Source organism: Equus przewalskii, chromosome 1 (assembly GCF_037783145.1).
Source record: "Equus przewalskii isolate Varuska chromosome 1, EquPr2, whole genome shotgun sequence".
NCBI classification, from domain to species: domain Eukaryota; kingdom Metazoa; phylum Chordata; class Mammalia; order Perissodactyla; family Equidae; genus Equus; species Equus przewalskii.
In genome coordinates, this window is record NC_091831.1 from 49,983,974 (window position 1) to 50,011,895 (window position 27,922).

The window sequence follows — 27,922 nt, forward strand, 5'->3', positions numbered from 1 at the left end:
GGAGGTATATGGAGCTTTTTGGCTTCATCCATAACATTTATCGATCATTCTTACTAGATTTCCTTTAATTGATCATTTATTCTACCCTACACAAGGGTGTACACACCACACAAAGGCCAAAATTGCCAACAAGGCATTGCTGGCAATTTTTACCAGAAGTAGAAAATAAAATAGAGCCAAATTAAAATACAAGAAGAAATAAAATTACTTGAAATCTTTTTGACAGGCTGGAAATGGACCTGCTCCTCTTTCAGTAACAACTTGACACTCAGGATGCTCTCATGTATTTCAGAAGCAACATACTAAAATCCTATATGACCCATTTTGAGATCCTCATTCTTGGCCTGTGCATGCACTTCTGAATGATTCCCTAAGGAGGAAAAACTGCCTAAACGGAAAACATAGTATTAAAGATTTTTCTTTGACAAAGAAGCCTCTAAGAATTCATATAAAGGTTCAACAATGGTGCTGGGAATCCTAACCTTGGTGGCTTCAAGTGGAGGAGGGACACTGCGTGGGAAATGGCCCAAAGAAACCTTCAGGGGCAATGAAATATAACATATCTTTTTGGAGGAATGGGTTAAACAACCATGCATCTGTCAAAACTGATTAAGTACACACTAAGGATCATTGCATTTGACTCAAGGAAATTATATCTCAATTAAAAATAATCTCCCTAGAAACATAAAAAACAGTAAGATTCTAAGCACAGAGTTTCTTTCAGAATTTTCTGGACATAGAATTGTAAGGCAAAAAACCCAAAAAGAACAGGGCTGGCACTGTGGCCTAGTGGTTAAGTTTGGTGTGCCCCACTTTGGCAGCCTGAGTTTGGTTCCTGGGTGCAGACCTACAGCACTCATCAGCAGCCATGCTTTGGTGGCAACCCACATACAAAACAGAGGAAGACTGGCACAGATGTCAGCTCAGGGAAAATTTTCCTTAGCAAAACCAAACCAAACCAAAAAAACCCAACAAAGAACAAAACAAACCCAAAAAGAATGTCTTTACTGAACATTTACATGAAAACAGAGGGATTCCTGGTGCTGCACGTCTCCGTTTCAGAGCTACACGTCACTAAGACATTACCATGAACAGTTCATCATTATGAGACGAAAGTAAATATTGCTGAAAATGAATTAAAAGGTCTATATTAAACTGCAAGTTCAAGCTAAAATTCTGGGCTAGGCATTCCTGCCACATTCCCCATGATGACACAAGGGACCTTGGGACTTCCCAGTGATATCTGAAGTAAATGTCCCAGCCATGGTCTACAGCACAAGATGCAGAGTCTAGGAAGGCCTCTCTCCATACAATATGTGTGTGCCTCGTTTTATGATAATTGGATAGTGAATCTCAAAGCCAGATACATCAAGACACAATTATTCTAATACAAAAGGATTCCTTTAAATTGTCAAGTGCCATCATATATTTTACATCATTCTGCCCAGGGAAGTTCCTGTGTAACACAGCTATCTATGGCATTGAGCAGTAGCTATCCATTTTATCTTTAAAAAATTCAACAAACTGTGGACTGTTTTCTCTCATTTTGTCTACTTTGAATCTCAACTAAACTAAACTCTTCTCTTAGATTAGATGTCTGTTTATTTCTGCTAGAAGTAATACCTGCAAATACTGATATATAGTTGTCAGGCTAATGGAATTAAAAATACAGACAGATATACAAACACACATACAAGAAGAATTAGAAAAAAAATTAATCGCATGAATTTTGGGGGTAATGACATTCCTTACTGGCAATTTGGACTTTAATATTAAAGCAACATTTTCCCTCAAAATACCGTGTACGCTTTCCCAGAAGTGTTTTATAAAAGGTCAACTGAGCACATTTTAATATTTTTGCAGAAGTCTTTAAAATGCAGCCTCAAATTTGAACTATTCTTTCAACAAAAATAGCACATTTTAGAAAAGTTAATCTAGTGCATGTTATTAAAATCAGTTTGGCAAACTTTCAGAGGAGTCTTATATCTTAAGTGAAATCCAGCCCATTTTTGTTAATAAACATACTTGTAAGAAAAAGCTATTCTCCCATTAAATTGTTTTTCAAGATATTTTCTTTCTTTTTCATTTCTCTAAAATTCTGAAAACTAAACATTTAAAGATGTTATGTGAAAGAAACAGATTGTATTAAATTGATTATACAGTTTATTGTGGATGATTTTCTTCTATTTTTCTTCTTTCTTTTTTTAAATCACTGTAAATACATTGCTTGTAAAATGAACACTACATTAAAACATGCCACTATTTTAAAGGTTTTACTGTAAGCATTACAAATACTTACAGTATACGGAAGAGCATGAATATAGCAGCACCATTCTTATCACGAAAACCATCAGAATCCAAATCTGAGAACATTTCACTAACATTTCTAAATTCATCATGCCCAGTGAATGAGAGCTGAGGCAAGAAGCAATGGCTTCAACACTTCTCAAAATAATTGAGTAATTATTCCCCAGGTTTCTAATTTATTACCTAAGTGAATTTCTGTTCTCCTGGGTGCTCCAAGCACAGAACTTGGACATTTCTGAACTAGTACTGGAAACCCTAGTTAACAGTCGACATAAGATACCATTTTTTACTTTGCAAAAATATTATTAACAGTCGACAGGAATAAGAGAAAGCAGCAGGAAGGGTAGGGGCACATTTTACACAAATGTGGACCAATCCTTCTGTACTCCTTTCTTTTTTTTTTTTTCTTAAGATTTTTTATTTTTTTCCCTTTTTCTCCCCAAAGCCCCCCGGTACATAGTTGTATATTCTTCGTTGTGGGTCCTTCTAGTTGTGGCATGTGGGACGCTGCCTCAGCGTGGTCTGATGAGCAGTGCCATGTCCGCGCCCAGGATTCGAACCAACGAAACACTGGGCCACCTGCAGCGGAGTGTGCAAACTTAACCACTCGGCCACGGGGCCAGCCCCTCTGTACTCCTTTCTTAATACAAGGTATAACGAGCCTCTCAGATCTCACAGTTGACATCTATGACACATCCTTCTTGGCTTCTTTTCTCTTCCACCTCACATTAAGCCATCATATCTGATCAATCCTACTTGTGAAAGGTTTTCTACACCATCTGCCCACACTTCCTGGTCTTCAGGGCCAGCTTCGACGTGCACATCTCTCTACCCTCTGCCCTGGTAGACATGCCCCTTCATCTGGCCTCCATTTCACTTTATATATTTTCTGTATCAAGTATAAGACTATTTTAATTCTTTTAAACTTGTCTGCCTCCCTTACTAAACCACCAGTTCCCAAAGGATGAGAAGCATGTCTTATTTCTTTGTATCCCCAAAGCATATCAATATTTGTTGAACTGAAATGTTGTTGAATCAAAACAATATGTGTGTTTCATATTCACTGCACTAAATATTTCAGAATTTTGTTCTTTTATGTCCTTATTATTGGCTAATTTTCCTATTAAAATAGTTCCACATACTTTAGTTTCCAAGGATTCAGTCCAGAAAGTTAGTCTCTAAGAAGCCAACAGTTTACCTATTAAATTGGTTAATCTGAAATATATGAAAAAATCAACCTTTGATACAGTTTAACGCACTACGTGATTTGTTCCTCTCTGGTATCCAACTGGTATTGAAGTATTTCCACCTGTTTTAGTGAATTCTAGTGAATACTTTTATGGTAAAGAAGATAAGAAAAGAAAGTAGAAATACAAATGTAGAGCAGAAGCCAAGTAGAAAAAGAGAGAAAGAACAATGCAGGACATACGATTGGTAGTTAATAATTACTTAGAAAATAATTTCTAAGTATGAGGGATAAAGTAATTGGAAATATTATAATGGAATATATAGAAGACAAAGTATTAGAGGGGGCAAAGCTTTTGCATCTTGATTGACCTATACTTAGCTGCTGTTCACAAACGTTCCAAAGTATTCACAAATCAATGAAACGTATATATTTCAATGCCAACTACGAGACAAAACTAAAAGTTAAAGTATAACATCCACATGCAAAACAGAAACAAAGTTCCCATGAAAAGGGATTAAATTGGCTCTCAACTATCTTCTCCCTAAAATGACTGTGACCTTGGCCCCTTTTATAAATAGTGGCAAAAGCTGAGGCTGTGCTGTATTAATATCTTATGAGCTGGACAATCCACACGCAAAATACTATTTCAGTGTCGGGTACTACATGACGGCTAAAGGAGGAATTAAGAGGTCTTGCAATTACATCATATGAGGACTGGCTGAAGAAACAAGGAGCAATTAGCTTGGAGAGAAGATGCAGTACCAACACATCACCGTCTTCATCATATAAATAGCTGGCATATGGATGGACATAACAGGGTGCTCGATTTAGTCTCAAAATGAGAGTATATTCTAACAATTAGAACTGTCCAGAAATGGTGTGGGCTAAGTTTAGAGGTATAACACTTCCAGTCATAAGCAATTCATAAGCAGAGACGGACAAGCAATTCATAGAGCTATAGCCAAGGAGAGGCAGCCTCTGCAGAGGGCCCGGCTCAGTGACCTCGAAGGTCCCTTTCACCTCTAAGATTCCACGACTCCAGACACTCTGGGAATTTTCCACACAACTCTGCCCTTCAAAACGGATGTATTTGTCCTTTATGTAAGTCCTATAGGTTCAAATTCAGATTTCTACAGTAGCTCTTCTTTTTATTTAAATGAAATCATTCATTTACTCATCATATATTTTAATCTGCAGTCCATAAAAGTCATTACTAATCCATTAAATATGATTTGAGTAATTGGTAAGAAAATGGAGGCATAACAAATGAATTTTTTAACCCAGTATTTATTGTAAAACAATTTGAAATCATATTTGTTGTTATGGTGCAAATTTGAGTAATATGTGAATCTCTTGCACATGTAATGTTTTAGTTACAGAGATTTGTAGTGGCCTCCATCAAAACATTTCCTAATAAAACAACGGTAGATCCCCTCTGACTAGGACATGATAATCTAAACTAGAATTAAATTGGAAAGTAATACAGTTCTTTAGGTCTGTATGCGTCCAATCCCCCATTGCCTGGCGGAAAGTTGCACCAGGCCGGAGGCCTCTCCAGGGGTGAGACTGGTGGAAGGTTGAAGCGTCCTTCCGTAGGCTCAGGTAGGGTGGGTGGCAGGAGGAGGCTGTTTTGGCAAGTCAAAGCCGGGATATACTCGAACCAAGAAGGTGAGCGTAGCACATTATCCAGGGAGTTAAAGAGCCAGAGAGAGCAAAGCAAAGCAAAAGCAATCAGGTCCTAGACGAGACCCTATATAATGAAAGCATTTGTTGCCTAAATGTAAATTTTATGTACATTCCTATACATGCTATGGTATGCATGTGGAACAGTCTGCTGTGCTTAAACGATCAAGAGATAGCAGAAAAGTTAGGAAGAAATAATGCCCACTGACGACACTGGAAGTCAATAAATGGGAGACAGACTCATAGAGGAGAAAGAGCAATATCATAATCATAGATGGAAGGCAAGACCCTCAAAGGAAGCAAAGCTAAGAGAGTTGTAGAGACAGGTGGCATAGAGGACCTCCACCTTGCTCTACAATTTGCCCCCCCCCCCCACCAAATTCCACCAATTCTAATATGCGCTTGGGGCGTGGGGCAGGGCTGTCCCAATTTTAGCACTAGAAGTCCCACATCCCAGGAAACCCCTCAGTCCTGGACAAAGCAAGCTGGTTGGTCACATTACCCAAGTGAATATGACACAGCATCTTCTCTTGCCAGTTGAGAGCCACAGGCCTAAAAGAATCTCAGATGAGCTAATGAAGCCTGGAAGAGAAGGCTGGGCAGAGAGCTGTGCAGCCACTGCCATTTAACAGCCTAGAGCCAAGGGGGCCTGGAAGAGCAGACATCAGGAATCAGTAGTGATCCTGCTCCAAGGAACCTGTAGTCCAGTAGGAGCATGAGGGAACTCTTGGAGCTGGGAAGGATTCTCCATGCCGCTGTGCCAGGGTCCTCAATATGAAACAACACAAGGAAACAGCAGCTGAAGTTGCAAACTTAGGAGACTTGCCAAGATTCAAAATCAAGACTTGTGACTTTTTTCATCTAGGGGTGTTCATATACAAAGGACTATAATTCCATGTAGAGTATCTTAAGTTTCCTAAGAATAGTTGTAGTGGTTAAGAGGAAAGAAATTGCTTCCAGCTGGGTAATGCAGTGTCTCAGGAAGAAGGTGGGATTGGAGATGAGCCCTGACAGTTGGAAGGAGAATGGCGGAAGGAGGTACGGCAGGAAGAGCAACACAAAGACCAGCGGTGGGCAAGCAGGGGCACGCTCTGCGAAGGGTAAAAGGTAGAGACATCCCAAGGAGAACCAGGGTCAACTGGTGGACTTGTGGACAATGAGGTCGTAAATGCTGCTCTGGATTGAGGATGGAGGACCCTGAATGCTATGCTAAGGCATCACCAGAAATAAGGAGAACAGAAAACAAGAATACTGTGGTTTTGGAAAAAGACGAAGTCATACTGTCCTTTGTGCCATTTTTCATAATAACAAAAATTGAAATGAACTAAATATACAAAAATAAGAGAACAGTTGGACACATTTTGGTACATCCATAAAGGAGAATACTGTAGATCCATTAAAAACCTTACAGAAACATATTTACTGACATGGACATAGGTTCATATTATACTGTTCAGTGGGAAAAAATGAGGTTACTAAACAGGAGGTCCCACTATTATCTCATCTCCACGAATTTTGGGGCAAAAAGGAAAGAAAAGGGAAAAGAAGGAAAGGAAGAGAAGGGAAAGAAAGAAGAGAGAAGAAACTAAGCACATATGTGCATAGAAAACTATTGGAAAAACATATTTCAGAATGGTAACAGTAACCCTTTCTCTGGGTGACCTTAGCCTCCCTGTGCTGAACATTGTGTCCACAATGGCCATCAATCACTTAGATGGTAAAGAAGACTAAGGTAAGAGAGCTCATGGAAAGGCCTCGAATATTACTAGTCATCAAGCAGGGAGTAAAAGTGGCACAGCAGGTATTAAATGCTGTCAAAGCTCCGACAGAAGTCTTCTTTGATTGGACAGTAATATTTAGCAAGAAAACCTGTCTGTCCGTAGTTCACCCACTTCTCTTCAATTGTCCCCAGGAAATGTGGATCAGAGCCGCCTCCGAAGCACTCTTAGGAGAGTCACTAAACCTGAACTTTTGCTGACTAGTTTCCTCCAAGCGGATTTCACTCTGGGAGTCAAAAAGCAGCTGCCAGTGGGAGACCTTTAACAGGAATGCAAAGGGAAATCCATTAAGGCCTACCCGGGGAAAGAAGGATTGGCTTAGACTCTGCTTAGAAAATCTGCCAGCTGACCAAGCCACCTGCACTGGAGGTGGGGCACTGCTGCAGGACAGGCTAGAGCTGCACGGAGTTATCTTAGGAAAGCCACACACCGCCACAGGACCCAAGTGTCCCTACACCCACACCACGTTCAACGCTCCTCCATAGACCACATTTCTTCCTAATAGAGATTGGGCTCTGGGTTTAACTGTGCTATGTTGGGAGGCAGGGGGAAGATATATATATGTATAAACATAAATATATATATATATTTGGATTTGTAAATAAATATATATTTGGAATATATTTAGAATATATATTTAAATATATATTTGGAATATTATATAATTTATATATATACACACAAATGTATATATAATTATTATTACATTCTATACATATTTTTTTCTCCACATACATGCATACGTATACTTTTATTTATTTTTTAACCCCCTGCTTATAATTGATTTCAGCCAATTTACTTTCCCCATTTTAATATGTTTAGCATAAAACAAACTCATTTCTTCCAAGTAGACAAGGGAAAGAGGAAAGGAGTGAAGGAGTGTGAGGAATGAACATTTGTTGAATCACTGCGCTGTGCCAGACACTTTATGCTCGATTTAATTTTGTCTTCATAACATCTCTTTGCAATAGCTGTTATTAGGGATGAGGGCACAGAGGCTCAGAGAGGTTAAGTAAGCGACTTGAAACCATACAGCAAAGAAGTGACAGCAATGAGACTCAAACCCAAGCCTATGTGACTCCACAGCTCATGACCAGGCCCATTTGCTCATTCCACAGAGTCTCTAAAAATCAATTTCTCTATTATTTCAGAGACCTCCAGCAGCACTTAGAAAAAAAAGGCTGGATTAAGCTGTATGTGGAGATACAGCACAGCTCATATTAATAATTTAGGTTCCTCTAAAGCTGAAATGAAGCCCTAGGAAAGCAGGTCAAAGCCGAGAATGCCAAAAGCACCGAAGAGCACTCTCCCTTCCTGACACTGCAAACAAAATCCTAACTAATCCACCAGACAACAGAAAGATAACACTTATCAGATGCCAAATGGATGGCTATTATTTTAATCTTATCCCATAGAAAATCCACTGAAACATGTCATGTAAAATCAAATTACAACTGGTCAGTGAAGACAAAGCTCTTCCTTGGAGAGCTCGAAGATAGATCAGGATCTGGACCCACATACAGTGGAGCAAGAGAAACCCAGGCTGTCTTAGCCACGCTGAACTTCCAGGAAGAATCAAGACTGGGGCTCACATTAGCCAGGGCATAACACAGTCAACTTATTTTAAATGTATTCATGGTCGTCCTCAAAGATCCAATTTCAGCTAAGATGAGGCTCAATCAAAACCTTTTGAGACAAATCACAGACTGGAATTGAGGAGGATTATCAGGATCACTAATTCTACACTAATGAAGACAAGTGAATGTGTGAATTTCATATGCCTGAATTACCAGTATGAATATATTTGGAATAAATGTGCATAACGAAACCATTTATTTTTAGATGGCAAAGAATGACTGCAGCCGAAGAGGTGTAGTAAAGCAGGCATCGTTAACAATGGCCATTCTTCAAAGGGAAGAAATTAACTGCATTCAGCGTTTTTAAACATCAATATGATTGTCTTTCTGTTACTTAAGGGCAGACAAATGTATTTTGAGTGTTGACAGAGCTAATAAATATACTCATTATGTTACTGAATCAGATTGCAGTGGCCAAGCACAAAGGGACAGCAGGTCCTTACAGAAAAGGGAAGGAGCAGTGGACAGTGTGGGGACTCAGTGACCTCAGAAACTTTCAGCATGTCCTCTTTCCTTCACCTCTAACAAGCCAGGTAAGTGGCTGGAAATGATGAGATTGAACATTTTGGGGATTTACTAATAGAAAACAAAATGCATTGTTCAAGGTTATGACTTTGACAAATGTTACTTCCCTAGACTATCGTAAATCCACAGTGCCAAAGTCAATTATGATCCTTTTGTATCTGATTCAAAATTTCTGTGTTTTGCAATAATACTTAGCATCCCCGTGTAATATCTGAAGATAAAAATATAGAGCTTAAGCCATACATCATTATTTAAAAAGCACTCCTCATCTAGTATTTATCACATAAAACAAATGAATAACATTAGTAATGAGGAAAGAGGCATAAAAATGATTTAAAAACTGATTAGAAAATAAAATAATGGAAGTCAAAATAAAAGCACTCTCCAAATGCAAGAATCTTCTATGACTAATGAATAATCTGTAAGCTAAATAGTGACATGGGGTGGGGGAGCCTTAGAGTCTAACAGCCATAGGTTCAAGTTCTGCCTCTGCTTTTTGCTCATTGTTACTGATAAATTCAATTTCTAAGCCTCAATCTCCTCATTTACAAACTGAGAATAAAGCCACCTGACTCAGCCTCATGCAAGTATCAACCGAGATAACAGCCTTCGCCACCTACCGATTATTTTATTGTAAAGGGAACCCAACCTTTGCTAGCAGCTTTCCTACCGATTCCAACTGAGGCTTGCTAGTAAAGCCTAAAATGATCTGTTCCGAATAATAAATTTTTTTGAAACTCCAATTTTTGCCACTCCCCTCCCCAAAGATTTAACTCATTGTTCTTATAGTCAAGGGAAAAAAGTATCACTTCATAAGGCTTAAGAGACCTTTTCTATCCTGATGATAACAAAAGAATCTGGCACAGCCTGCAGTGACTCAATTCTCACATTTTGTCTATGTCATCAGCTGAAGTAGCTTTTCGGCAGTGCCGTTAATTTCTTACCATTCTACAAATCGTATTTTAATTTCTAATCTAGGCTCTGAAAATTAGTCTGTTTTGAGGCCCTGAGTGAGTTATTTAAAACCAGCTTCTTCCACAGTTTTCTCATAAAAATGATGAGTATGAAACGGAAGGCATCAGCAAACATGTGGGAATATAGTCATTTCAGAAACCAAGAAATCAGCCAACACAAGACGGTTTCACCGCTCCTCTTCAAAAATACAATCATTTTGGGAATTAATTACATTCACATTTCTTTATTTTACCATTAATACGATTATGATCCTCTTCAGGTAGGATGCATTTCAAGTAAATGTGTGAAGTGAAAGTGACTTGAAGTTAAGCAAATGTATTTATTACATCCAGCATTATCACCCTCCTACCCTCCATGCCCCATTGTGTGCTTTCCTTTTGGAGGGAAAACATAAATCACAAGAAGGATGCTACTAGGAGAATTTTGTAGAGGCAGAAACCCTAGCGCAGCATTCCATGATCTAGGAAAGGTTCATCTCATAGAGGCCAGTATCGTGTGAAAATGGTGCTTTTTGCTCTCAGTGGTGACTTGGAACTGAGCTGGGTCTGCTAGGGAATGAGGGTGAGGAATGGTGGAATCAGACCAACCTGGTTTGAATCCAGCTTTACACTTACTAACTGTGCAACCTTGGGCTTGCTGAAACTTTCAGAGTATAGCTTTCCTAATACAGAGAACTGGGATAATACCATCTAGGCATGAGGATTCAATACAGTTATCTACTTAAAGCACTCAAAAGTTCTTCAAAGAATTACAGCTCAATAAATGAAAGGATAAACTCTGCTCCATGTATTTTTGCTGTTGGGCATCTGATGGTACCGTCTTTCTCCAAAAAGTGAAAAATCACAGAGAGTATATAATAAAAACGTCTAGGAGAGATGGCCAGGTTTTGGTTCAGTTTTTCCATTTTAGTTTAGGGTGAATGGGAGTGTTTAAACACTGATAATTCTAAGTGGCAGTTATTGATGTCAGCTGACTTGGTCAAGGCAGGGTGACTTGCTGTGCTGGATTGAAAACTGTAGAGGCGTTTGCAAGAGGCGGTCTGAGAAAGCAGAAGGGAATGTGCCGGTAAAGGAAGTCAACGGGCCACTTTGGGTTCTGAAACCAGGTATAAAAGAGGATAACTCATTATTGGTGAGGTTATTCATTCGTCCCCAATCCCCAACTATCCTGAAACGGTAACACCACCTCTTTAGTGGCCACGTTACCTAGAGGGGATGATAAATTGGTTGGTAATGAAACATACATATCTTGTAGACATATTGTATAGGTAACCTTTTGTTTCTTTTCAATAATTATAATATATAAACTATTCAGTGAAGATTGCTTCATTCAGCCCAAGTAAGTACTTTTCCTCTACACATATTTCAACATTTATGCCCAAATCTGCAAAATAAAGTTTGTTCATTAAAAGAATTGTTTGATACTTTTCTATCTGTGTCTATGGTTCTTAAGCTTTCTTTAATATCTACCTAGACACTCATTCAACTACTGAGAGAAGCTAATTAATAGTAGTGTTAATGAATGGAAAATGTATTTAACATATGAGTCTTTGGGAGTATTTCTCAAAATGACAGAGTTAATTCTCTGAGGGTTGGGGAAAAGTTTGCAAAGAGATGGACTGCAGGACTCAAATGGCTGTTTGAGGATGCCAGTCTACTGGTAAATTTCACTCATCAAATTATTTTCTGAGTGCTTACTAGGTGGGAAATTTCTTAAAAGCATTCCCTTATTTTCTCAGTTCCTCCACCTCCTTCTTGACTACAGTCACTTGATTACATCTGAGAGCCCATCCCATAAGGGAGGGAAGCTGGAAGCCCTTGCTAAGTACTCTATGCCAGGAACCTGGCAAAATGCTTTTATAGCATTTCTGCTCCTTACAATATGCATGCAAGTAAAGGACTAATATCTCCATTTGAGTAATGTGGAAACTGTGGCCCAAAGAAATTTAGTTCAAGGCCACAGAGCTCATAGCAGCAGCTGTGATATGACCTCCTCACACCTAGGCTGAGAGCCATTTTTTCCACTACCATGGATCGTAAGACTTAGCCCCCTCCCCACAGCTTTCTCCTTATTGCTTGCCTGCTTTATTAATGTTTTTATTCCTCTACTAAACAAAATTTACCATGCTTCCATACTCTCTTCAACTGCACAGACTTCTTAGAAAACTGTATCTCAGTGGGATAAAATAATGCTGTTCACATTGTTGAAGTTACACGGTTTTTAGGGTACCTACACGTAGATTATAAATGTTTCAGTGTCACTGGCTCCCAGTCACTAGAAAATCTTGGACTTCCTTCCTTCCAACCCTCTCTGGCCAAGTTCTCTCTCCCATTCTTTTCCGTGCAGTCCATATATCCTTCTTCTCATAGGGTAATTAGCTTTTGTTCGGCCAAAAGGCCAGCTACAGACCTGGCAGATATGCGTGTTAGTCTCTGTTCTACCCCTTCTGATGGGCTTCACCTAAACTCAAACAGAACACATCCTAATTAGCAGGTCAATATGACTGAGAAATAATTCCCTAGAACCAATTAAATCTCAATTGAAATCTATACATTTTCTAGGCAGCTCCTATATTTGACAAAGATTCTATTTCATGATGCCATTTTGAGTCCAGGACAACATAATCTTGAGTGAATGGGATAAATGCCAGAAAAATCTGAATTGTGTGTAAAAGATTCAAGCTTAATTTCCATTGCTTTACTTTCAACTCTTCTACTTTTAATTTATACAAAATAGAAATACCAATTTAGGTAAAACTATAGCAGATTGCTTGTTTTCAAATGTTACCTTTCTATACAAATATTTCCTTACAATAATATTTGGATTATGTAACTGACAGTGTAACATTGTATTTAGACATTCTCCCTCAATATTTAACATATGCATCAATCGACAGATAGAAGCTAATGATTCTCTTTTTCTTTTCAGTGACCGAAATCCTCTTAAAAATTATTTTAGGGGCTGGCCCCGTGGCCGAGTGGTTAAGTTCGCGCGCTCCGCTGCAGGCAGCCCAGTGTTTCATTGGTTCGAATCCTGGGTGCGGACATGGCACTGCTCATCAAACCACGCTGAGGCAGCGTCCCACGTGCCACAACTAGAAGGACCCACAACGAAGAATATACAACTATGTACCGGGGGGATTTGGGGAAAAAAAGGAAAAAAAAATTATTTTAAATGTAAAAGCACACTAACTTGTGTAATGATTTACAATATTTAGATTTTGCAGTTAAATTTAAATAATTAATTTGTAAAAATCCCAATTACTAAATAATTTAAATTTTAATCTTACAAAAGTGATAATTCTTCTCTTAACATAAGAATTCACCGTAGAGTTGTATTAATAGGAACTTCCCTTAAGAAACCTTTCCTGTAGGGGTTCTCATGGCCCAAGCGAGGGACTTAGGACCACACAGACCTTGGTTCCAAGCCCAGCTATTTCTGTGACTGAGATGAATTACATAACAAACTCAAGCTTAGGCTAATGCCTCGGTACACCTGGATAACACTCTGACGCAGCATCAACATATATTCAAATAAGATGAGGAATGCACAAAGCACAGCACATAGGAGGGCCACCCAACAATATTCATTTTTTCCTCTAGTCCCTCATTCCTACCTGTGTACAGTAGCACAAGCAGAATCTGAAAGGGAGCACGTGGGTGGGCCTGCCAGTCCCAACCTTTATATCACCAGTCCCAGCACAGTGACAGACACGATGTAGGTTAACAATACATTTTTATTAAATGAAGAGATGCAGGTAAAATGTGATACGATTAATGCAAACTTTTCTAGCAAGATAACTAGAAAGAAAATAAAGCACTGCCAAATCCTCAAGCATAGCTATGAAAAGCTAACATTTTTCCATATTGAGATTCAGTAACACATACACCCCAATAGATCATCCTGCCAAAGGAAAACTAAGAGACAGAAAAGATCATGGGCTTGAAGAGTAATGAAGAAACAGGTCAATGGCCAAAGTATGTTGGTGATAAAACTAACAAAAAACTGTAAAATAACATATTGGGCCATTAATAAATGTGTAATTTCTACCTAACATGATCTTGTACTGGTTATAACCGTAATCGATTAAGAGCAAGAAAGTGCTGTTTGTTTTAAACGAACAGATGACTTTATTGAGAAGAAAATGTACCATGACAGTGAGAGAGAGCATAGAGAACCAATCAGCTAACAAGTTTTATTTAATTGCTTCCCTACTCCTAAAGACCATGAAACATCAAAGGACAAAGGTTTACAACCTTTCCTATGGGTGAGCTAAGCCTTCTTCTATCCATCCTCTTCCAAATGGTGGAAGAAGGAAGATGGGGCAGCAGCTGGATATGCTCCAGGGAACATACCTGCCCAGCTTTAATGAGTTGACTTGTTGGCACAATTCCTAAAGGCTCAGGTTGGAAATAGTCCATTCATTCTTCTGTTCATTTGTCTGATCATTAACACCACCAAAAATGATAGCAACAACTACCACTATATGGCTCTTACTTCGTGCCAAGCTCTGTTCTAATATAAATTCATTGGAATCTCGTTACGACCCTGTGGCTAAGTACATACTATTATTATATTCATGGTGGAGGTGAAAAGACTGAGGCACCTAGAGGTTAAATAACTTCCACAAGTTCACACCAGCTAAGAGATAATGCCAGCATCTGAACTCAGTCTTACTCTATAGTTCATGCTCTTAATCACTACACGATTCTACCTCTCATCCATCCATCCATCCATCCATCCATCTCCCTCCATTTCTCCCTTCCTTCCCTCCCACCCTCCCTCCTACCCACCTACCTACTCTACAAGCCCCAATTTGGTAGTAGGTGATTATGATACCACCTCTGGCCGCAAGGAGCTCATCATCTCCTGGGTGAGACAAACACGTAAACACATAATTACAGTGCAGAATACCAAGTATGCTGATAGAGAAACAAGGCTCCCTAGAGACCTGAAGTCTATGTTGTACTCAGCAGAGCAGAAAACAGAGTAGGTTGTCTTTATCTCATAAGGGTCCACACAATCTTCTCCCCCAAAAGTCCAGCTGCTGCAGTGCAAAACCTCACCCTGCCTGGCATCTGACATCATGGGTGGTAGGTATGTAGGTAACCAGGCATGGGGAAAGCCTGTAAAATGTCAGGAAGCACCATGTTTCTACAACAGGAGATAACACTCAACAACTGTTCTTGTCTCCTGAAATCTATTCTCAAATCCTTAAATTGCTTTAACCCTAAAAGAGATTGCTTGAGTTTCATTACAATAAACCCAGAGATTAATTACAGATTCCGATGTCCTATAACCCAAGTTTAAGACTATGTCCACCACTTACTGGCTGTATGACCTCAGGCAAGTTACTTGTTCTCTTTAAGTCTTAGTTTTAGCTATGGAAAATGGTGATGAAAATAATACCTGCCTCATAGAGAAGTCGTGAGAGAAAAACCCAGAACAATCCATGGGAATCACTCTGTACATTGCCTGATATAGAGCAAGCACCTAAGACACTATTGTGTCGTTATTACAGCAACATGTCTTTGAGGATGTGAAGTCCAGGTGTTGGTAATTTTTCACTTCATTTTCCAAAATTTAAAAAAAAAAGGAAATTCTTAAGGTGAAACATTAAAGTCTATCACAAAGGGTAAGAAAAACAGACACACTACAATAGTGGGTTACTTAGAGATGGAAAGCCTGTTATTTAAGGTTCCAGATGTCTAGGAAACAGCTTATCATTTAAAAGCTTCTTTGAATCAAACCCCCTTTGACGTAGAGCTGTGAAAATAATAAGTACATGCGCTGTAGAGTGTAGTAGTTAAGAGCACAAGCCAGACAGTTAGACCATGCAAACTGGAATCTCAGCTTTACCACTAACTCGTGTGGGAGCGCCGAAGACAGCTTAAAGGCTCATGCCTCAGTTTCCTCACTTGTAAAAATACTTTCTGTGTAGGGTTTTTGTGAAGATTAAATCAGCCTCTGCCTATAAAGCAATCTAAAACCCTACCTGGCGCATTTTAAGCGGTCAATAAATGTCCTAGGAGAAAAGACATGAATCCAGGAAATTTAATTCTTCATCTTCCGCTTCAAGCCAGGAACTTGGCAGCTACCCTGGAATCCGATCTCTCCCTCTCACATCCTACATACAGTCCATTGCCAAGTTCTATTGAGTCTTCCCCTAAATATCTCTTGTATGCAACACCCCCTCTTCACTGGCAGAGTCTCCACTCTGGTTCAGATCTTCAGCATCTCTTGTGCCTAGATCACCATCAGTGCCTTCTGACTGCTCTCCCAGCTGCTGTCTACAACACTGGTGCTTGAATGATGGTTCTAAACCATAAAGCTCTTCAATCTCCTCTCCCTATCACCACCATTAAGTTCAAGTTCCCCTCTCCTTTGAGCAGGATAATTTCCAACTCTGTAAGATGGCATACAAAGGTCTACGTGACCTGGCCCCTGACTACTTTTCCAGCCATTTTTCCTGCCATACACCCATTTCTGCCTTGCTCCAAAATAACGTTTGTTTCTCACACACCTCAGTGTTCCCTCCTACTTCCATCACTTTGGACATGGAATTCCCGTCATCGTCTGCTTATCTCTCACTCACTCCTCCCTCCAAGGCTCAGCTTCACTGAGAATCTTCTGAATCCATTCAAGTTGAATTGGGGGGTCTTTCTGTGGGCTCCTTTTCATACTTTACATAGGGTGATTAATGGTGCTCTTATCTTTCCCATCCGCTACAGGAAGCTACTGTCCTGTTGCCACTAGGCCCTGTTTAGCTTTGTCTCCAACAGTGAATGTAATGCCTGATCCACAGAAGTCACTTAATAAATATGTGCTGAATGAATGTGTTTGCTGAATTCAGTGCAAAAATGAAGCGATGGATATTCACTCCTGCTCTACCACTGAATAGCTGTATGAGTTTGACATTAATAATCAGAAAGGATATTAACCATAGAATTAATTAGCACCTTATCCCAGTATATCCCTGTGTCAGTCACATATAGAGAGAGGGGAACTCCATAAATGTTTCCTTTTTTAGTTTAAATTTCCTTAGGTCATCTCAAAGTTTTTTTTGACATGGTGTAGTAAATATATACAAGCATACGTAAAAAAAATTTTATTGAATAAATTAAGGTCAGTTTGCCTAACACTCCTCACTATTGAAATGGATTTTATAGTTTACATTGAGAGAGGGCAAAACATGTAGGTAAGATGGCACCGGAAGCCAGTGGCAACAAGGGAAGTGTGGGACTGAAGAGCATTTGTGACTTCTAACCCTCATGGCTTCATGATAGCTTGGGACCATCTCCTGACCACCACCTGTGGGCAGGGACCCTGCTGGGTGCAGGGGATATAGAGTTCCCCTCTGTAAGTTGCTTAATGAGGACATGGATCCAATATTAAGCTGCATTTCAAAGGCACTCTTTCTACCTTTGGCATGCCTCCCACTTTCTGCCAACCTGAGCAGACCATCAGGAGAGAAGGGGAGTGAAGGAGAAAAACATATCAGGGAAGAACTATGGGAAGATGGGGTAAGAAACTTTTAAACTAGATATTCATTGAAACTATTTTCTTCTTTTTTCTTTGCATCAAGCCAGAAAAATTGATGATAAAAAGATTAATAGTTCACCCACCTAAATGCATCTCCTTTTGACAAATATATTTCCTTTTTCCTGACACTAAAGTTGATGTGCCAAGAATAAAACAGATTATTAAAATTCAACTAATAATAAATTCCTAGAAGTTTCCTACTTTTTTTTTTTGACTGGGAATCACTTATTCACCGTTATCAATATTCATAATAGACCAAATGTGTAACTCCTTGGGTTTTAAACAAAACTGATGAAATGTGAATCCAATGTTAATTTTACACGTGTCTTATGATTTGATTATAATACTTAGTAATATCCCATACTGCATGCTGCTGTGTCATAGATATAATCAAGAAAGGTTCCTGTTGGGCTTGCTCAAATCTGAATTGCAGGGGTACCATGAACCAAATTCCTTATTCTATAAATTAGACAATCTTTAAGTTTTTCTCAAACTCTTCTGTTTTGTAATTTTATGCGAGTACTCACTACTACTTTTATGTAATTAAAAGAACCTAGAGGATATTTCTGCATATGAGCAAGAGCAACAATCCCCATCATAACCCATAAAATATTTAACAGCAGCTTTTCCAATTGACACGGAGCCTACAATACGGAGCAAAGTAGCCCACATGCCTTAACTAGAATCTTGAAAAAGGCAGGAAAAAGAAACTCAAAGTTGAAACAGTTCACCTTGTAGAGAATAAGTGAAATATATTCTATACCACTAAAAGAAAACTGGAGTGTCTTCAAAGTAACCGTAACTTTGTACATTAAAGGTAGTCCATGAAATCATTTGACTACGAATATTAAATCTTCTGCCATACCTGCATCTTCGATGGGGAATATACCTATTATACTGTGTTATGAATTAAGTACAATAGCATAAAGGTGTTATCCATGGGCCACTTTTTGGCTCTACTCTCTGAGTGTCCTGAGAACATTTAAATCAGCTCGCACATTGACAATAGCGATATTGATATTTCTCCATGTTCCCTTCTGGTTGCTAAGAGATTTACATTGGACAGACTCTGTTGTACTCAAAACAAAGCATTTGGGTCCACAAAGCATTTGCTTCAGCTCAGTGAGTCCAGAAGCTCCCTTTGCCTCACCCATTCCCTATTTTGCTACCAAGGCAAACTGGGGTCCAGGCATAAGGGCAGCGGCCTGCCATCACTACCACAAGAAACTGTTGTGCATAAGCCTGGCTCAGCTAACAACTCTTATGCAGAGTATCAACAGCAATGATGACACTGTGGCTTTATACAAATAAATGTCCCCTTCCCCATGTTTCTTAGAAGCCAGTTTATCATGGTATGGGTGGGGAGAGATATGTGGAGAGGGGACAATCGATAGTGACCTACCCATAGACAAACCCAATACAATAAAATCAGACCAGAACCTGGCAAAATATGGCAATTTCACACCAACTCTGCTGGGCAAGGCTCTGAAATACACCTGCACAGAATTTCCTAACCTGAGTCTGTACTTTTATGAAAAAAGCTTCAGGAAGTTTATTTACAAGAATACTGAAGTGGGAACTGTCTATATTTAACATCTTGCAGCAAAACAACTAGAACCCTCCAAACTCAGCCCCGTAAAGTCTGCCATGTAACAAAAGGCAGACAGGCTTCTGCTATAGATCCAAACAGAAGAAAATGGCAAAGGCACCAAAAATAGCCACGATCCCTCCTGAAGAGGGGTACATGTGCTGGATGAAATCTGCATGTCATTTAGAAAGCACATGCATCACTGCTCAGGGCAAATTAAGATTATCTTTCCCTTGGGAATGCTCACAAAGAAACATAAAAATGCTTTATGACCTGACTTCTGTATTCAGATCACAGAGTTTTAGTCAATTTTTATTAATGGTCATGGAAGAAAAGTGCTTTGGGGCCTCACTTCCCATCCGGCACCTAACAGTCATATTTAAAAGGGCCACCAAACACTCAGTAAGTACTCTCAGGCTGTAATAAAACACCGCTGACCTAGAATATTCCTCCTATTTTCCCCCCTGCGTTGGAATATAGTAGAGGCTGATCAATGCCCATGATCTGATCTGAAGCAGTCAGTGCTGGAGGTTGCAGGTCCCCGTCATGGCACCAGAGATGCCTGCACTCGGGATAATCACTCACCCAGCAGGGAGAAAAAAAAAAATCTGTATGATTTTAGCTTTACTTAACAAAAGAAAGTGATTTCTAGCAGTTTATGTCCACTGGACAACCTAGTTAAAAGCACCTTATAGAAATAAGAGGCAAAAGGAAAGAAAGAAAGAAAAAGCAAAGCAGGGAATGACTTTTCTGCTCCGTCTTTAAGGTCACAGATCTGCCGGAGAAACACACACATGTGACACAGTTCTAGCACAAAAGCTCCTTTTCCATGAGACAGACCTCTAAGAAGTACAAAGCCTGGCTCTCGGGCCTCTCCCTCGGACATAAGTCACCGCAGTCCAGGTAACCTTGACTGGGCTGGGAAGAAAGTACTTTTAACTCCCTGCAACACCTCTCTGAGTCAGGGAAACATGCCCAAGACCACGGAAAGTGAAAGCACACCTTCCGCATCAGCACTGCAATCACCCCCACACAGGGTAAAACCTCCCCACGCCTGGCCCATCCTGCAGCCATGGTCTGCCGGAGGGTTTGATCATCTGTTCCCAATTTACACACCCAATTTACACTCTATACGGCATGTAAAAATAGCCCTTAATGCTTCTAACAGATGCCAGGAGGAGATTAAAACAAAAAGAATCCAGGCAAGATCTCTGCTCTGGCATCATAGCTACCTTTCTCTTCCGATCCCGGGACCGTTTGCGGTGCTTCCTTTTTTTCTCAGTCTCTTCTTCAGCATTGATTTCTAAATCCCTGGTCTTCTTTAATTGTGAGGCTGCATGAGCCATAATGCATTTAAAAAGATCCTCTCAAGCAGGCAGGGCTTCCTTGTAAAAGGTGATATCCTCAGGCACCTCTGATCAGGCTTACAGCAGCATTCCAATCACTGGAGAGAACTCTGACGAGAAGCAGCAAGACATTCAAAAGGCAAAGATGCTGTCGAAGCTGAAGCTTTTAAAAACCCAAACGACGGTTTCCAGACTTCATCCTACACCTTCCTCTACCTGAACCTTTACCCGAGAGTGCAGCCATCATAATGCATTTACCGTAGTGAAAAAGACAGCTGGGACAGACGAAGCTGTATTATGGCTGTATCCCCTGCCACCAGCTGGAAGTGTCTAAGTGATTCCTCGGAAGGGGGAATGCTGCAAAGGATGCTCCTCCGAAGAGAAAAAATCAAGAGTCACCACACATGCAGGAGCAAAAATCCAGCACTAATTCTGAAAACCTATTTTAGAATCCTTCGAAAAAAAGACAGGGCTGCAATTTATACATCACCACTAGATCTGCACAGAGCATAATTTAACCCGTAATAGAATGGAGCAGTTCCTACTTTAGTTTAACTGCTGATGGGGACAAAATATATAAAATAAGATTTCACAAAATACACTAAATTTCACTATGGAGATCCTGACTGCATTATGGGGAAAACAATGCATGCATTGCCGGTCTCAACAGTGCATCCTTTATACTGAACTATCAGCCTAAATGCATTTGTGGGAGAGGACTACAGAAGGGCCTGTTGTCTTTTAAAAACAACATGCTGATTACAACACATCATACAGAAAGACGTGAGCATGTTGGTGTATGGAACAGATGCCTGATTCAGAGGAGTTCCCCAGGACTCTCCTCTCATGTGGTGTGAGGGTCAGAGCATGGGGAATCTGGGCTGTAATCAGGGTTTCTAAGTCGCTGAAATGTAGATTTGGCTTTCATGTTAGGGTTTGCTTCAATCACCTTACTATTTTTGCCACCTGAGTCCTCAATGACTGCAGCCTCTGAATATTCATGATGGGAAGCGAAGCAGCAGCAGTGCTCAAGGCCTGCTGGGGTATCTTCTGCTGGGATGCATGCACTGGAAGAAATTTAATAAGTCAGGAGTCATTTATACACACACGGTGTTCACAGAGCTTTAGCAAGAATTGGCTGAAATGTTAAACGGGGCCTAAAACATTTGGGCCCTGGTAAGAAACCCTAAATTCACCAAGAAAATGAGCAGGAAAAGAAAGAGGATGCTCTGCTGAAGGGACTTAGTATGCGTGCTCCCAACATCAGAAGTCTAACTTTGGAGATCAGCATATTCGGCTTTGCGGGACTGACTGCTGAAGTGTGTGACGGCCGAAGCAAGAAGTCCAAGGGCATCGTGCGAGGATCTGGTAGGGGTTCTCTGGAGCTGTTGTTCATCCGCTTCATAAAGTGCCCCAAGTGTGAACTCATGCAAACACTATCTACTCACCATTTTTCTGATTTGGAGATCAAAGTTCTTCCTCCTTTACAATCTGCCAGGCAGTGACAGACAATGGGAAGGGAAAGATGTGACACCATGGCTTTCCACGCCTACCACAAGTGGATTGCACACTCCTCTCGGGCCCCACTGGGAACCACGTGAAAACCACTCTGGGCAAACAATGCCCGAGGGCCTACTGTGTGCACTGACGCTCACGTGCTCGCTTTCCTGCAGAAAGTATCCTCATGAAGAAAGAGTTCTGGAAAGGTTCTCCATTGCCTACGAAACCATGGTCTGACAAAAAGGAGGGGAAAATGAAGGCAGGGAATTAAATGTGACTCAGATGCCAAAGCAATAAACCCTATTGGGATCTTCATAAGAAAAATAAATGTTTTTCTACCAGAAGAATTTTTTATTGTAATACTAATAGGTGGGGTGGAAAAAAGAAGATAAGTTAAAACTTTTGTATGCTCTCTCCTAATAGAAATCATCCTGCACTTTTGAGGAATATTCATGTAATTTCCTTTCCTTATTTTCAGCAAGTTGAAGAGGACAGCCAGCTGAAAAACTGGCTCGTTTCCCACTGGCTCCTGAACCTTCTTTTTTTCCCTTCCTTTATAGATACTAATGATACTTTAAAATATATTTATAAGTACCCTCGTCAAGGTAACTTCTCCATCTGAGGCTGGCAAAGCTATACTTTCCCGTTGATCTCTATCAGCAAAAACATAGTCGGAAATTAGGAAAACAGGTCACAGGTATTTTTCAGCACATTTCTCTCTAGTGTAATTCTTTGCTTCCCCCAAATTTTCAGGAGTTGAGAATTCATCACAACTTTTAAACTGCCATAATATGAATTTTTTGTTATGTTGGATTAAGCAGTATGTCAGTACGTGGTTAACCTATCAAAAATTAATTCTAAGGCATAGCTTAGATTTTCATTCTTACAGAAAACGTGGGCTTTTGTCCTTCATTTCTACACTAGAAGAACTTTCAAGAGCGACTGCCAAGGAAGGCAGCCCTGTGGGTCGGAGATTTTGATTGCTATATTGCTAAAGTCTTAGTCCCTTTCTCCCTACCCAGCAGACACCCTGACAGGTAACTCTCAAGCTCCCTCTGTACTTATTCTCCACACAAAGGCATTTACCCAAGATAACTACAAATACTAGTATTTTTCCTCCCAAACTGAACTGACTGTTCTGTCAATAATTGTAGAAAGAAAGCCCTTATAATAGCTGGAACTGAAACCTGAAAAGAACCTTTAAAAACTTTATTCTTTGGTTGAAGATTTATAAAACTTTTCCACTGAAGTGTCAAGAGTTTGTTCTCTTCTGGGAGATTACCGAATTTGTATGAATCTTCAAAGTAAAATGGATTGTGTGGCTGGTACAAGCGTATGTCTCTGAACAGAGCGGCTGGTCCTAACAGCAAGAAGGAGATGCAGAAATAGCATTAGAGTAAGCACCCCATCTGAAACAATCATGCAAGCGTCAGCCAATCCAATGGCCACCCCCACACAGGGTAACTGCTCCAGTCCTACTCCCTGAGATTGGCCATGAGGGTAATGGACAGAACTTGCACAGGATAGAGATGGCCTGTGCCCGGAATGTCGAAGCTACTGAAAGTTAAGGAAAAACAATTCTTAAGCCACACCTCTTAAGAAGAAAAAAATGAAATCTGTTCTGGTTTTGTGAAAGTCTCAGGAACAAGAATTCCTAAACCATCCTTTCAACATAAAGTAAAAGAATGATCTTTCAAACTTTTATTAGCTATGGAAATCTCTGAATAAGCCCTAAAGGAAAGGCAGTTAAAATACAACGGTGGAGCTGCTTGACTGAATTGAAGGAAGGGTGTTCTAGAGCCCCATCTTTTTGGCTCCCCAACCCTTCCTCCAGAAGGCAGCTTGGGTGAGCACAATTTGAAAACCAGCCCACCACAGCAAGAAGGAGTCCTGGTTTCCTCGCTTGTACCTTTGTTAAGAGAAGTTATATCAAAAAATGACTCCTTCTGTTAAAAGTTTCCTCGTGATTCTGTCCAAAATAGTTCCTGACTTTTGACCAGAAGCAACAAGCTTCATTTAGAGTACTTCCCGTCCGTGCGTTATTACAGCATAAAACTAGCACCGAAAAGTAAAAATCACTTTCCAGTTTGGCATCTGGAGTAATGTTTATATCCCAAATAATTTCTAATCCAGGAATCATAAAAAACTCTAATCCAGTGACTAAATATTCCACTGAAAATAAAACTAAATCAATCCATTGGGATGTTTCACAAACTTTAGATACCACAGCCAGGAAATCTTTTCTCCTCAATTTTGGCATACACCTTGCCAGGATTTCAAGACAAACTTTGACCATAACTTGACCACTTCGGTTGTCATTTTATATCGTGTCTCCACATTGTTGAGCTGAGTTGGCACACAAACAAACACAATGTATGTGATTTCTATAGCAATGGTACTACCCCCTGGTAATTTTGAAGTTACAATAGCTATGCACTTTGAAAAAGTATTATGTAGTGATGTAGAGAAGTGGAGGATGGGGAGTATATAAGAAGGGAGGAGGGGAAGCAGGAAAGAAGAGAAACAGAAATGGTTCCAGTCTGCCATGGAGGCTGCTCCTCCCCAACCCTATCCCCAGCTCTTGGTAATGAGCAAAGTGCGTGTTTTGATGGAACGAAAACTATTTCATGCTGCACCCACATCAGTTTTCTCAGAAGCAGAGCAGCCTTACCATACGAGAGTCAAAATATTTTTCCTTCACAAAGAAAAATGGATCCATCGTCATTTCATTAATTTTGGCATCCTAGATAAAGATGATGTCAAGAGATCTTGAGTAGGTTCTGAACAATGTGGGGAACAAGAAGGAAAACGAGCACTAAACCTGTCAATGGTTATAAATGACAAAAAGGCACCCTGGGAAATTCTCAACTCATAGTCACACATTATTCTTCATTTTCAGATGCGACACAAGAAGTCCTAAAAAAATTTTTTTAAAAAAAAGCCTGTGACTGGATAACACTGAGGGACTTGTGGTCCTTTCCACTCTCCTCATAGGAGGTGACACCTTTGGATAAATGAGCACTAGCCTTGGTTCCATCTGTCTTAGCACTTGGTCTTCCCTGCGTCCCTGGAGCAGGCTGTCCGTCCAGCTAACTGGCTTGACCTCAGTGCTAGAGAGCCAGCTGGCCCCAAGCTGACAGCTGCTTCTGCCACCTCTCATGAGCAGCCAAACACAGGCACACAGGGACGGCTTCCCCAAGGTCTCTCCATCACACCCACGTTGGCTGGCAGAGAGGAGGGGATCCCTCACCATGCATGGAAGACCCCCACGGGCACACCTCTGGTCTCTGTCCAACCCAAAGGAGTAGACTGGTAGTGCCTGGCAGGGCACTGAGTGCAAAGCTGGAACCAAGAGGGGTAGGTAAACACAACGTACTGGACAAGCCACTTCCTCTCTAGGCCCCTGTTCCTATAGGAGGTAGCTGGACCAGATACTTCGAAGTATCTTGACTTTGAAGATACCCTCTCACAAATCCAAAGTGCTGTGATTTGAGGTGACGGAAAGGTGTGGGTGTTTGGAAATAAAGGAAAATATACAGGAAAGGTTTATTTACAAGAGTTTTATAATCTGTGCAGGCCAGTACAGTAGCCACCAGCTGCATTTAGCTTTTGGGCACTGAAATGTGACTAGTGTGGCTGGAGAACAGAGTTTTTACTTTTATTTAATTAAAAAATTCAAATTTAAAAACATACTCAATTCAGGTATCAGAACACATTTAAGTGTGCTTGGAACAATTTGGATATGTGAATCTACTTTTCCAACTTTACATTTTATGAAATGAAGTACAGATCAACTATTTCCGATGATAATTTAGCACTCCAAAGTGAGATAAAATACACACTGAATTCTAAGACTTACTATGAAAAAAGCAACGTAAAACTTCTCAGTAGTAATTTTATATATTGACTCATGATGAAATGAAAATATTTTGGTTACATTCAGTTAAAATACATTAGAATTAATTTCACTTTTTAAAAAGCTTTTTAAGTGTGGCTATTAAAATTATATGTGTGGCTCACACTATATTTCCATTAGACAGTGCTAGTCTACATAAAGAGCTTATATTAACAAAAAGAGAGCCCAATTTGCCAGAAATTATTTTCCTGAAGGCAGATATTTCTCCAAACAAGCATTAGAAGACACTTAGCAATCAGTCATTCTGCTCTCTATATGAAGGGGCGAAACATAAAAATACAGTATGTTCCCAGGCACTTATGTGAAAAGAAGCATTCACACACTCATGGACTCGCTCGCTCACTCTGCTGGTAACCATTCTCAGCACCTGGGACATAAGATGAACGAAACTTGGTCCCTGCCCTCAAGTAATCAATGGGAGAGAGAGAGAAGTAAACAAACAATGACAACACAGGTACAGGTGCTGTGGAAGCAGGGGCACATAAAATAGAACAAAGAGGTCAGCACTCAGAACAATGCTTTCTAGGTCAGGTATAAAGTCTTCCCCATCCACAGCATTTACAATTTCTCAGTTTGACCCCTCACACTCTCGTCAAAGTGGCCAACTGCTCACACATTGAACGGATCAAAGGAATTGCATTCATGGCCCGGGCTCCATGATAGGCGCTGGTGATACAACAGTGACTAAGACACATAAGGCCCCACTCTCTGTGGCTTCCATTCTTGTGAGTATGGGAGCAGGGAGGAAACCAGTAAATAAATAAATGAAGAAAATAACTTCAGAGAGTTACAAATGTTTTGAAGAAAATATAGTAGTCCCCCATTATCCATGGTTTCACTTTCCACGGTTTCAGTTACCCATGGTCAACCACAATCTGAAAATATTACACAGAAAATTCCAGAAAAAAACAATTTATAAGTTTTAAATTATGCGCCATTCTAATTAGTGTGACAAAATCTTGTGCCATCCTACTCTATCCCTCCCAGGATATGAATCATCCATTTGTCTAATGTATTCACGCTGTATACGCTACCGGCGTCACAAAGTAGCTGCCTTGGTCATCAGATCCACTGCTACGGTATTGCAGTGCTTGAGTTTAACCTTTATTTTACTTAATAATGGCCCGAAAGTCAACTTTATTATTAGTTATTGTTGTTAATCTCTTTCTGTGCCTAATCTATAAATTAAACTTGAGGTATGCAGGTATAGGAATAAAACATAGTGTGTATAGGGTTCAGTTCTATCTGCTATTTCAGGCATCCACTGGGGTCTTGGGACGTATCCCCCATGGATAAGGGAGGACTCCTGTAAAGCAGTATGACTCAATTGAAAGTGACTGGACAGGGAACCAGTGTTCAGGGACTCTGCTTCTTTCCATTTTCAGATTCTCCAGGAAAAATAAATCAAGATAGTGAGAAGCCAGTTGAGTTGGGTCTTCCACTCTATTAGGGTAGTAATTCCCCCCAAATAGCCCTCTACACCAAGAAACTGATTGCAGGGGCTGATAGTGAATGTCAATGGTTTCTCAAGTAAGGTGCTCAGCTCAAATATATTTATTATTGAAGATAAATGAGAGATAATATTCTTGTATCATTTATCTACTAAACTATCTGGATAATTGGAGCTTCTATCACCTTTCATTAACTTATAGTTTAATAACTATTCCAAAAAGATTGATGGAGTATGTCCACTGAGTAATGGAATAAATGTATGGATCTTGTGGAAATAAGTCTGTTTCATACGCAAACATAACATATTCTGTGAAATGATATTCTTTTGATACTTCCCTAAACCCTACTATTTAATGTTTATATAATAATCGTACCCAAGGTGGCTCAAAGGAAAGATAACGTAAATAAGCAAGAAAGCCAAACTAGCTCTCACCCCAACTTGGCTACAAGTAAGCTATGAGACCCTAGGGAAGTCCCTCATCCT

General features: G+C 40.0%; 1 protein-coding gene across 46 annotated transcripts in view; it reads right to left on the reverse strand.

Annotated features, from left to right (window-relative positions):
• The window catches only part of ANK3 (ankyrin 3), a 628,477-nt gene that overhangs the window by 313,686 nt on the left and 286,869 nt on the right, over window positions 1-27,922 (reverse strand). For 23 of the 46 annotated variants that reach the window (XM_070562841.1, XM_070562743.1, XM_070562836.1 and 20 more), the window contains exon 1: window positions 20,457-22,372. The exons of the other annotated variants lie outside the window; for them this stretch is intronic. In XM_070562841.1, coding sequence (XP_070418942.1) covers window positions 20,457-20,570 — 114 coding nt within the window. In that variant the 5' untranslated portion in view covers window positions 20,571-22,372. Of the gene's footprint in view, window positions 1-20,456; window positions 22,373-27,922 lie in introns of those variants that run through there. 46 annotated transcript variants of the gene reach the window in all.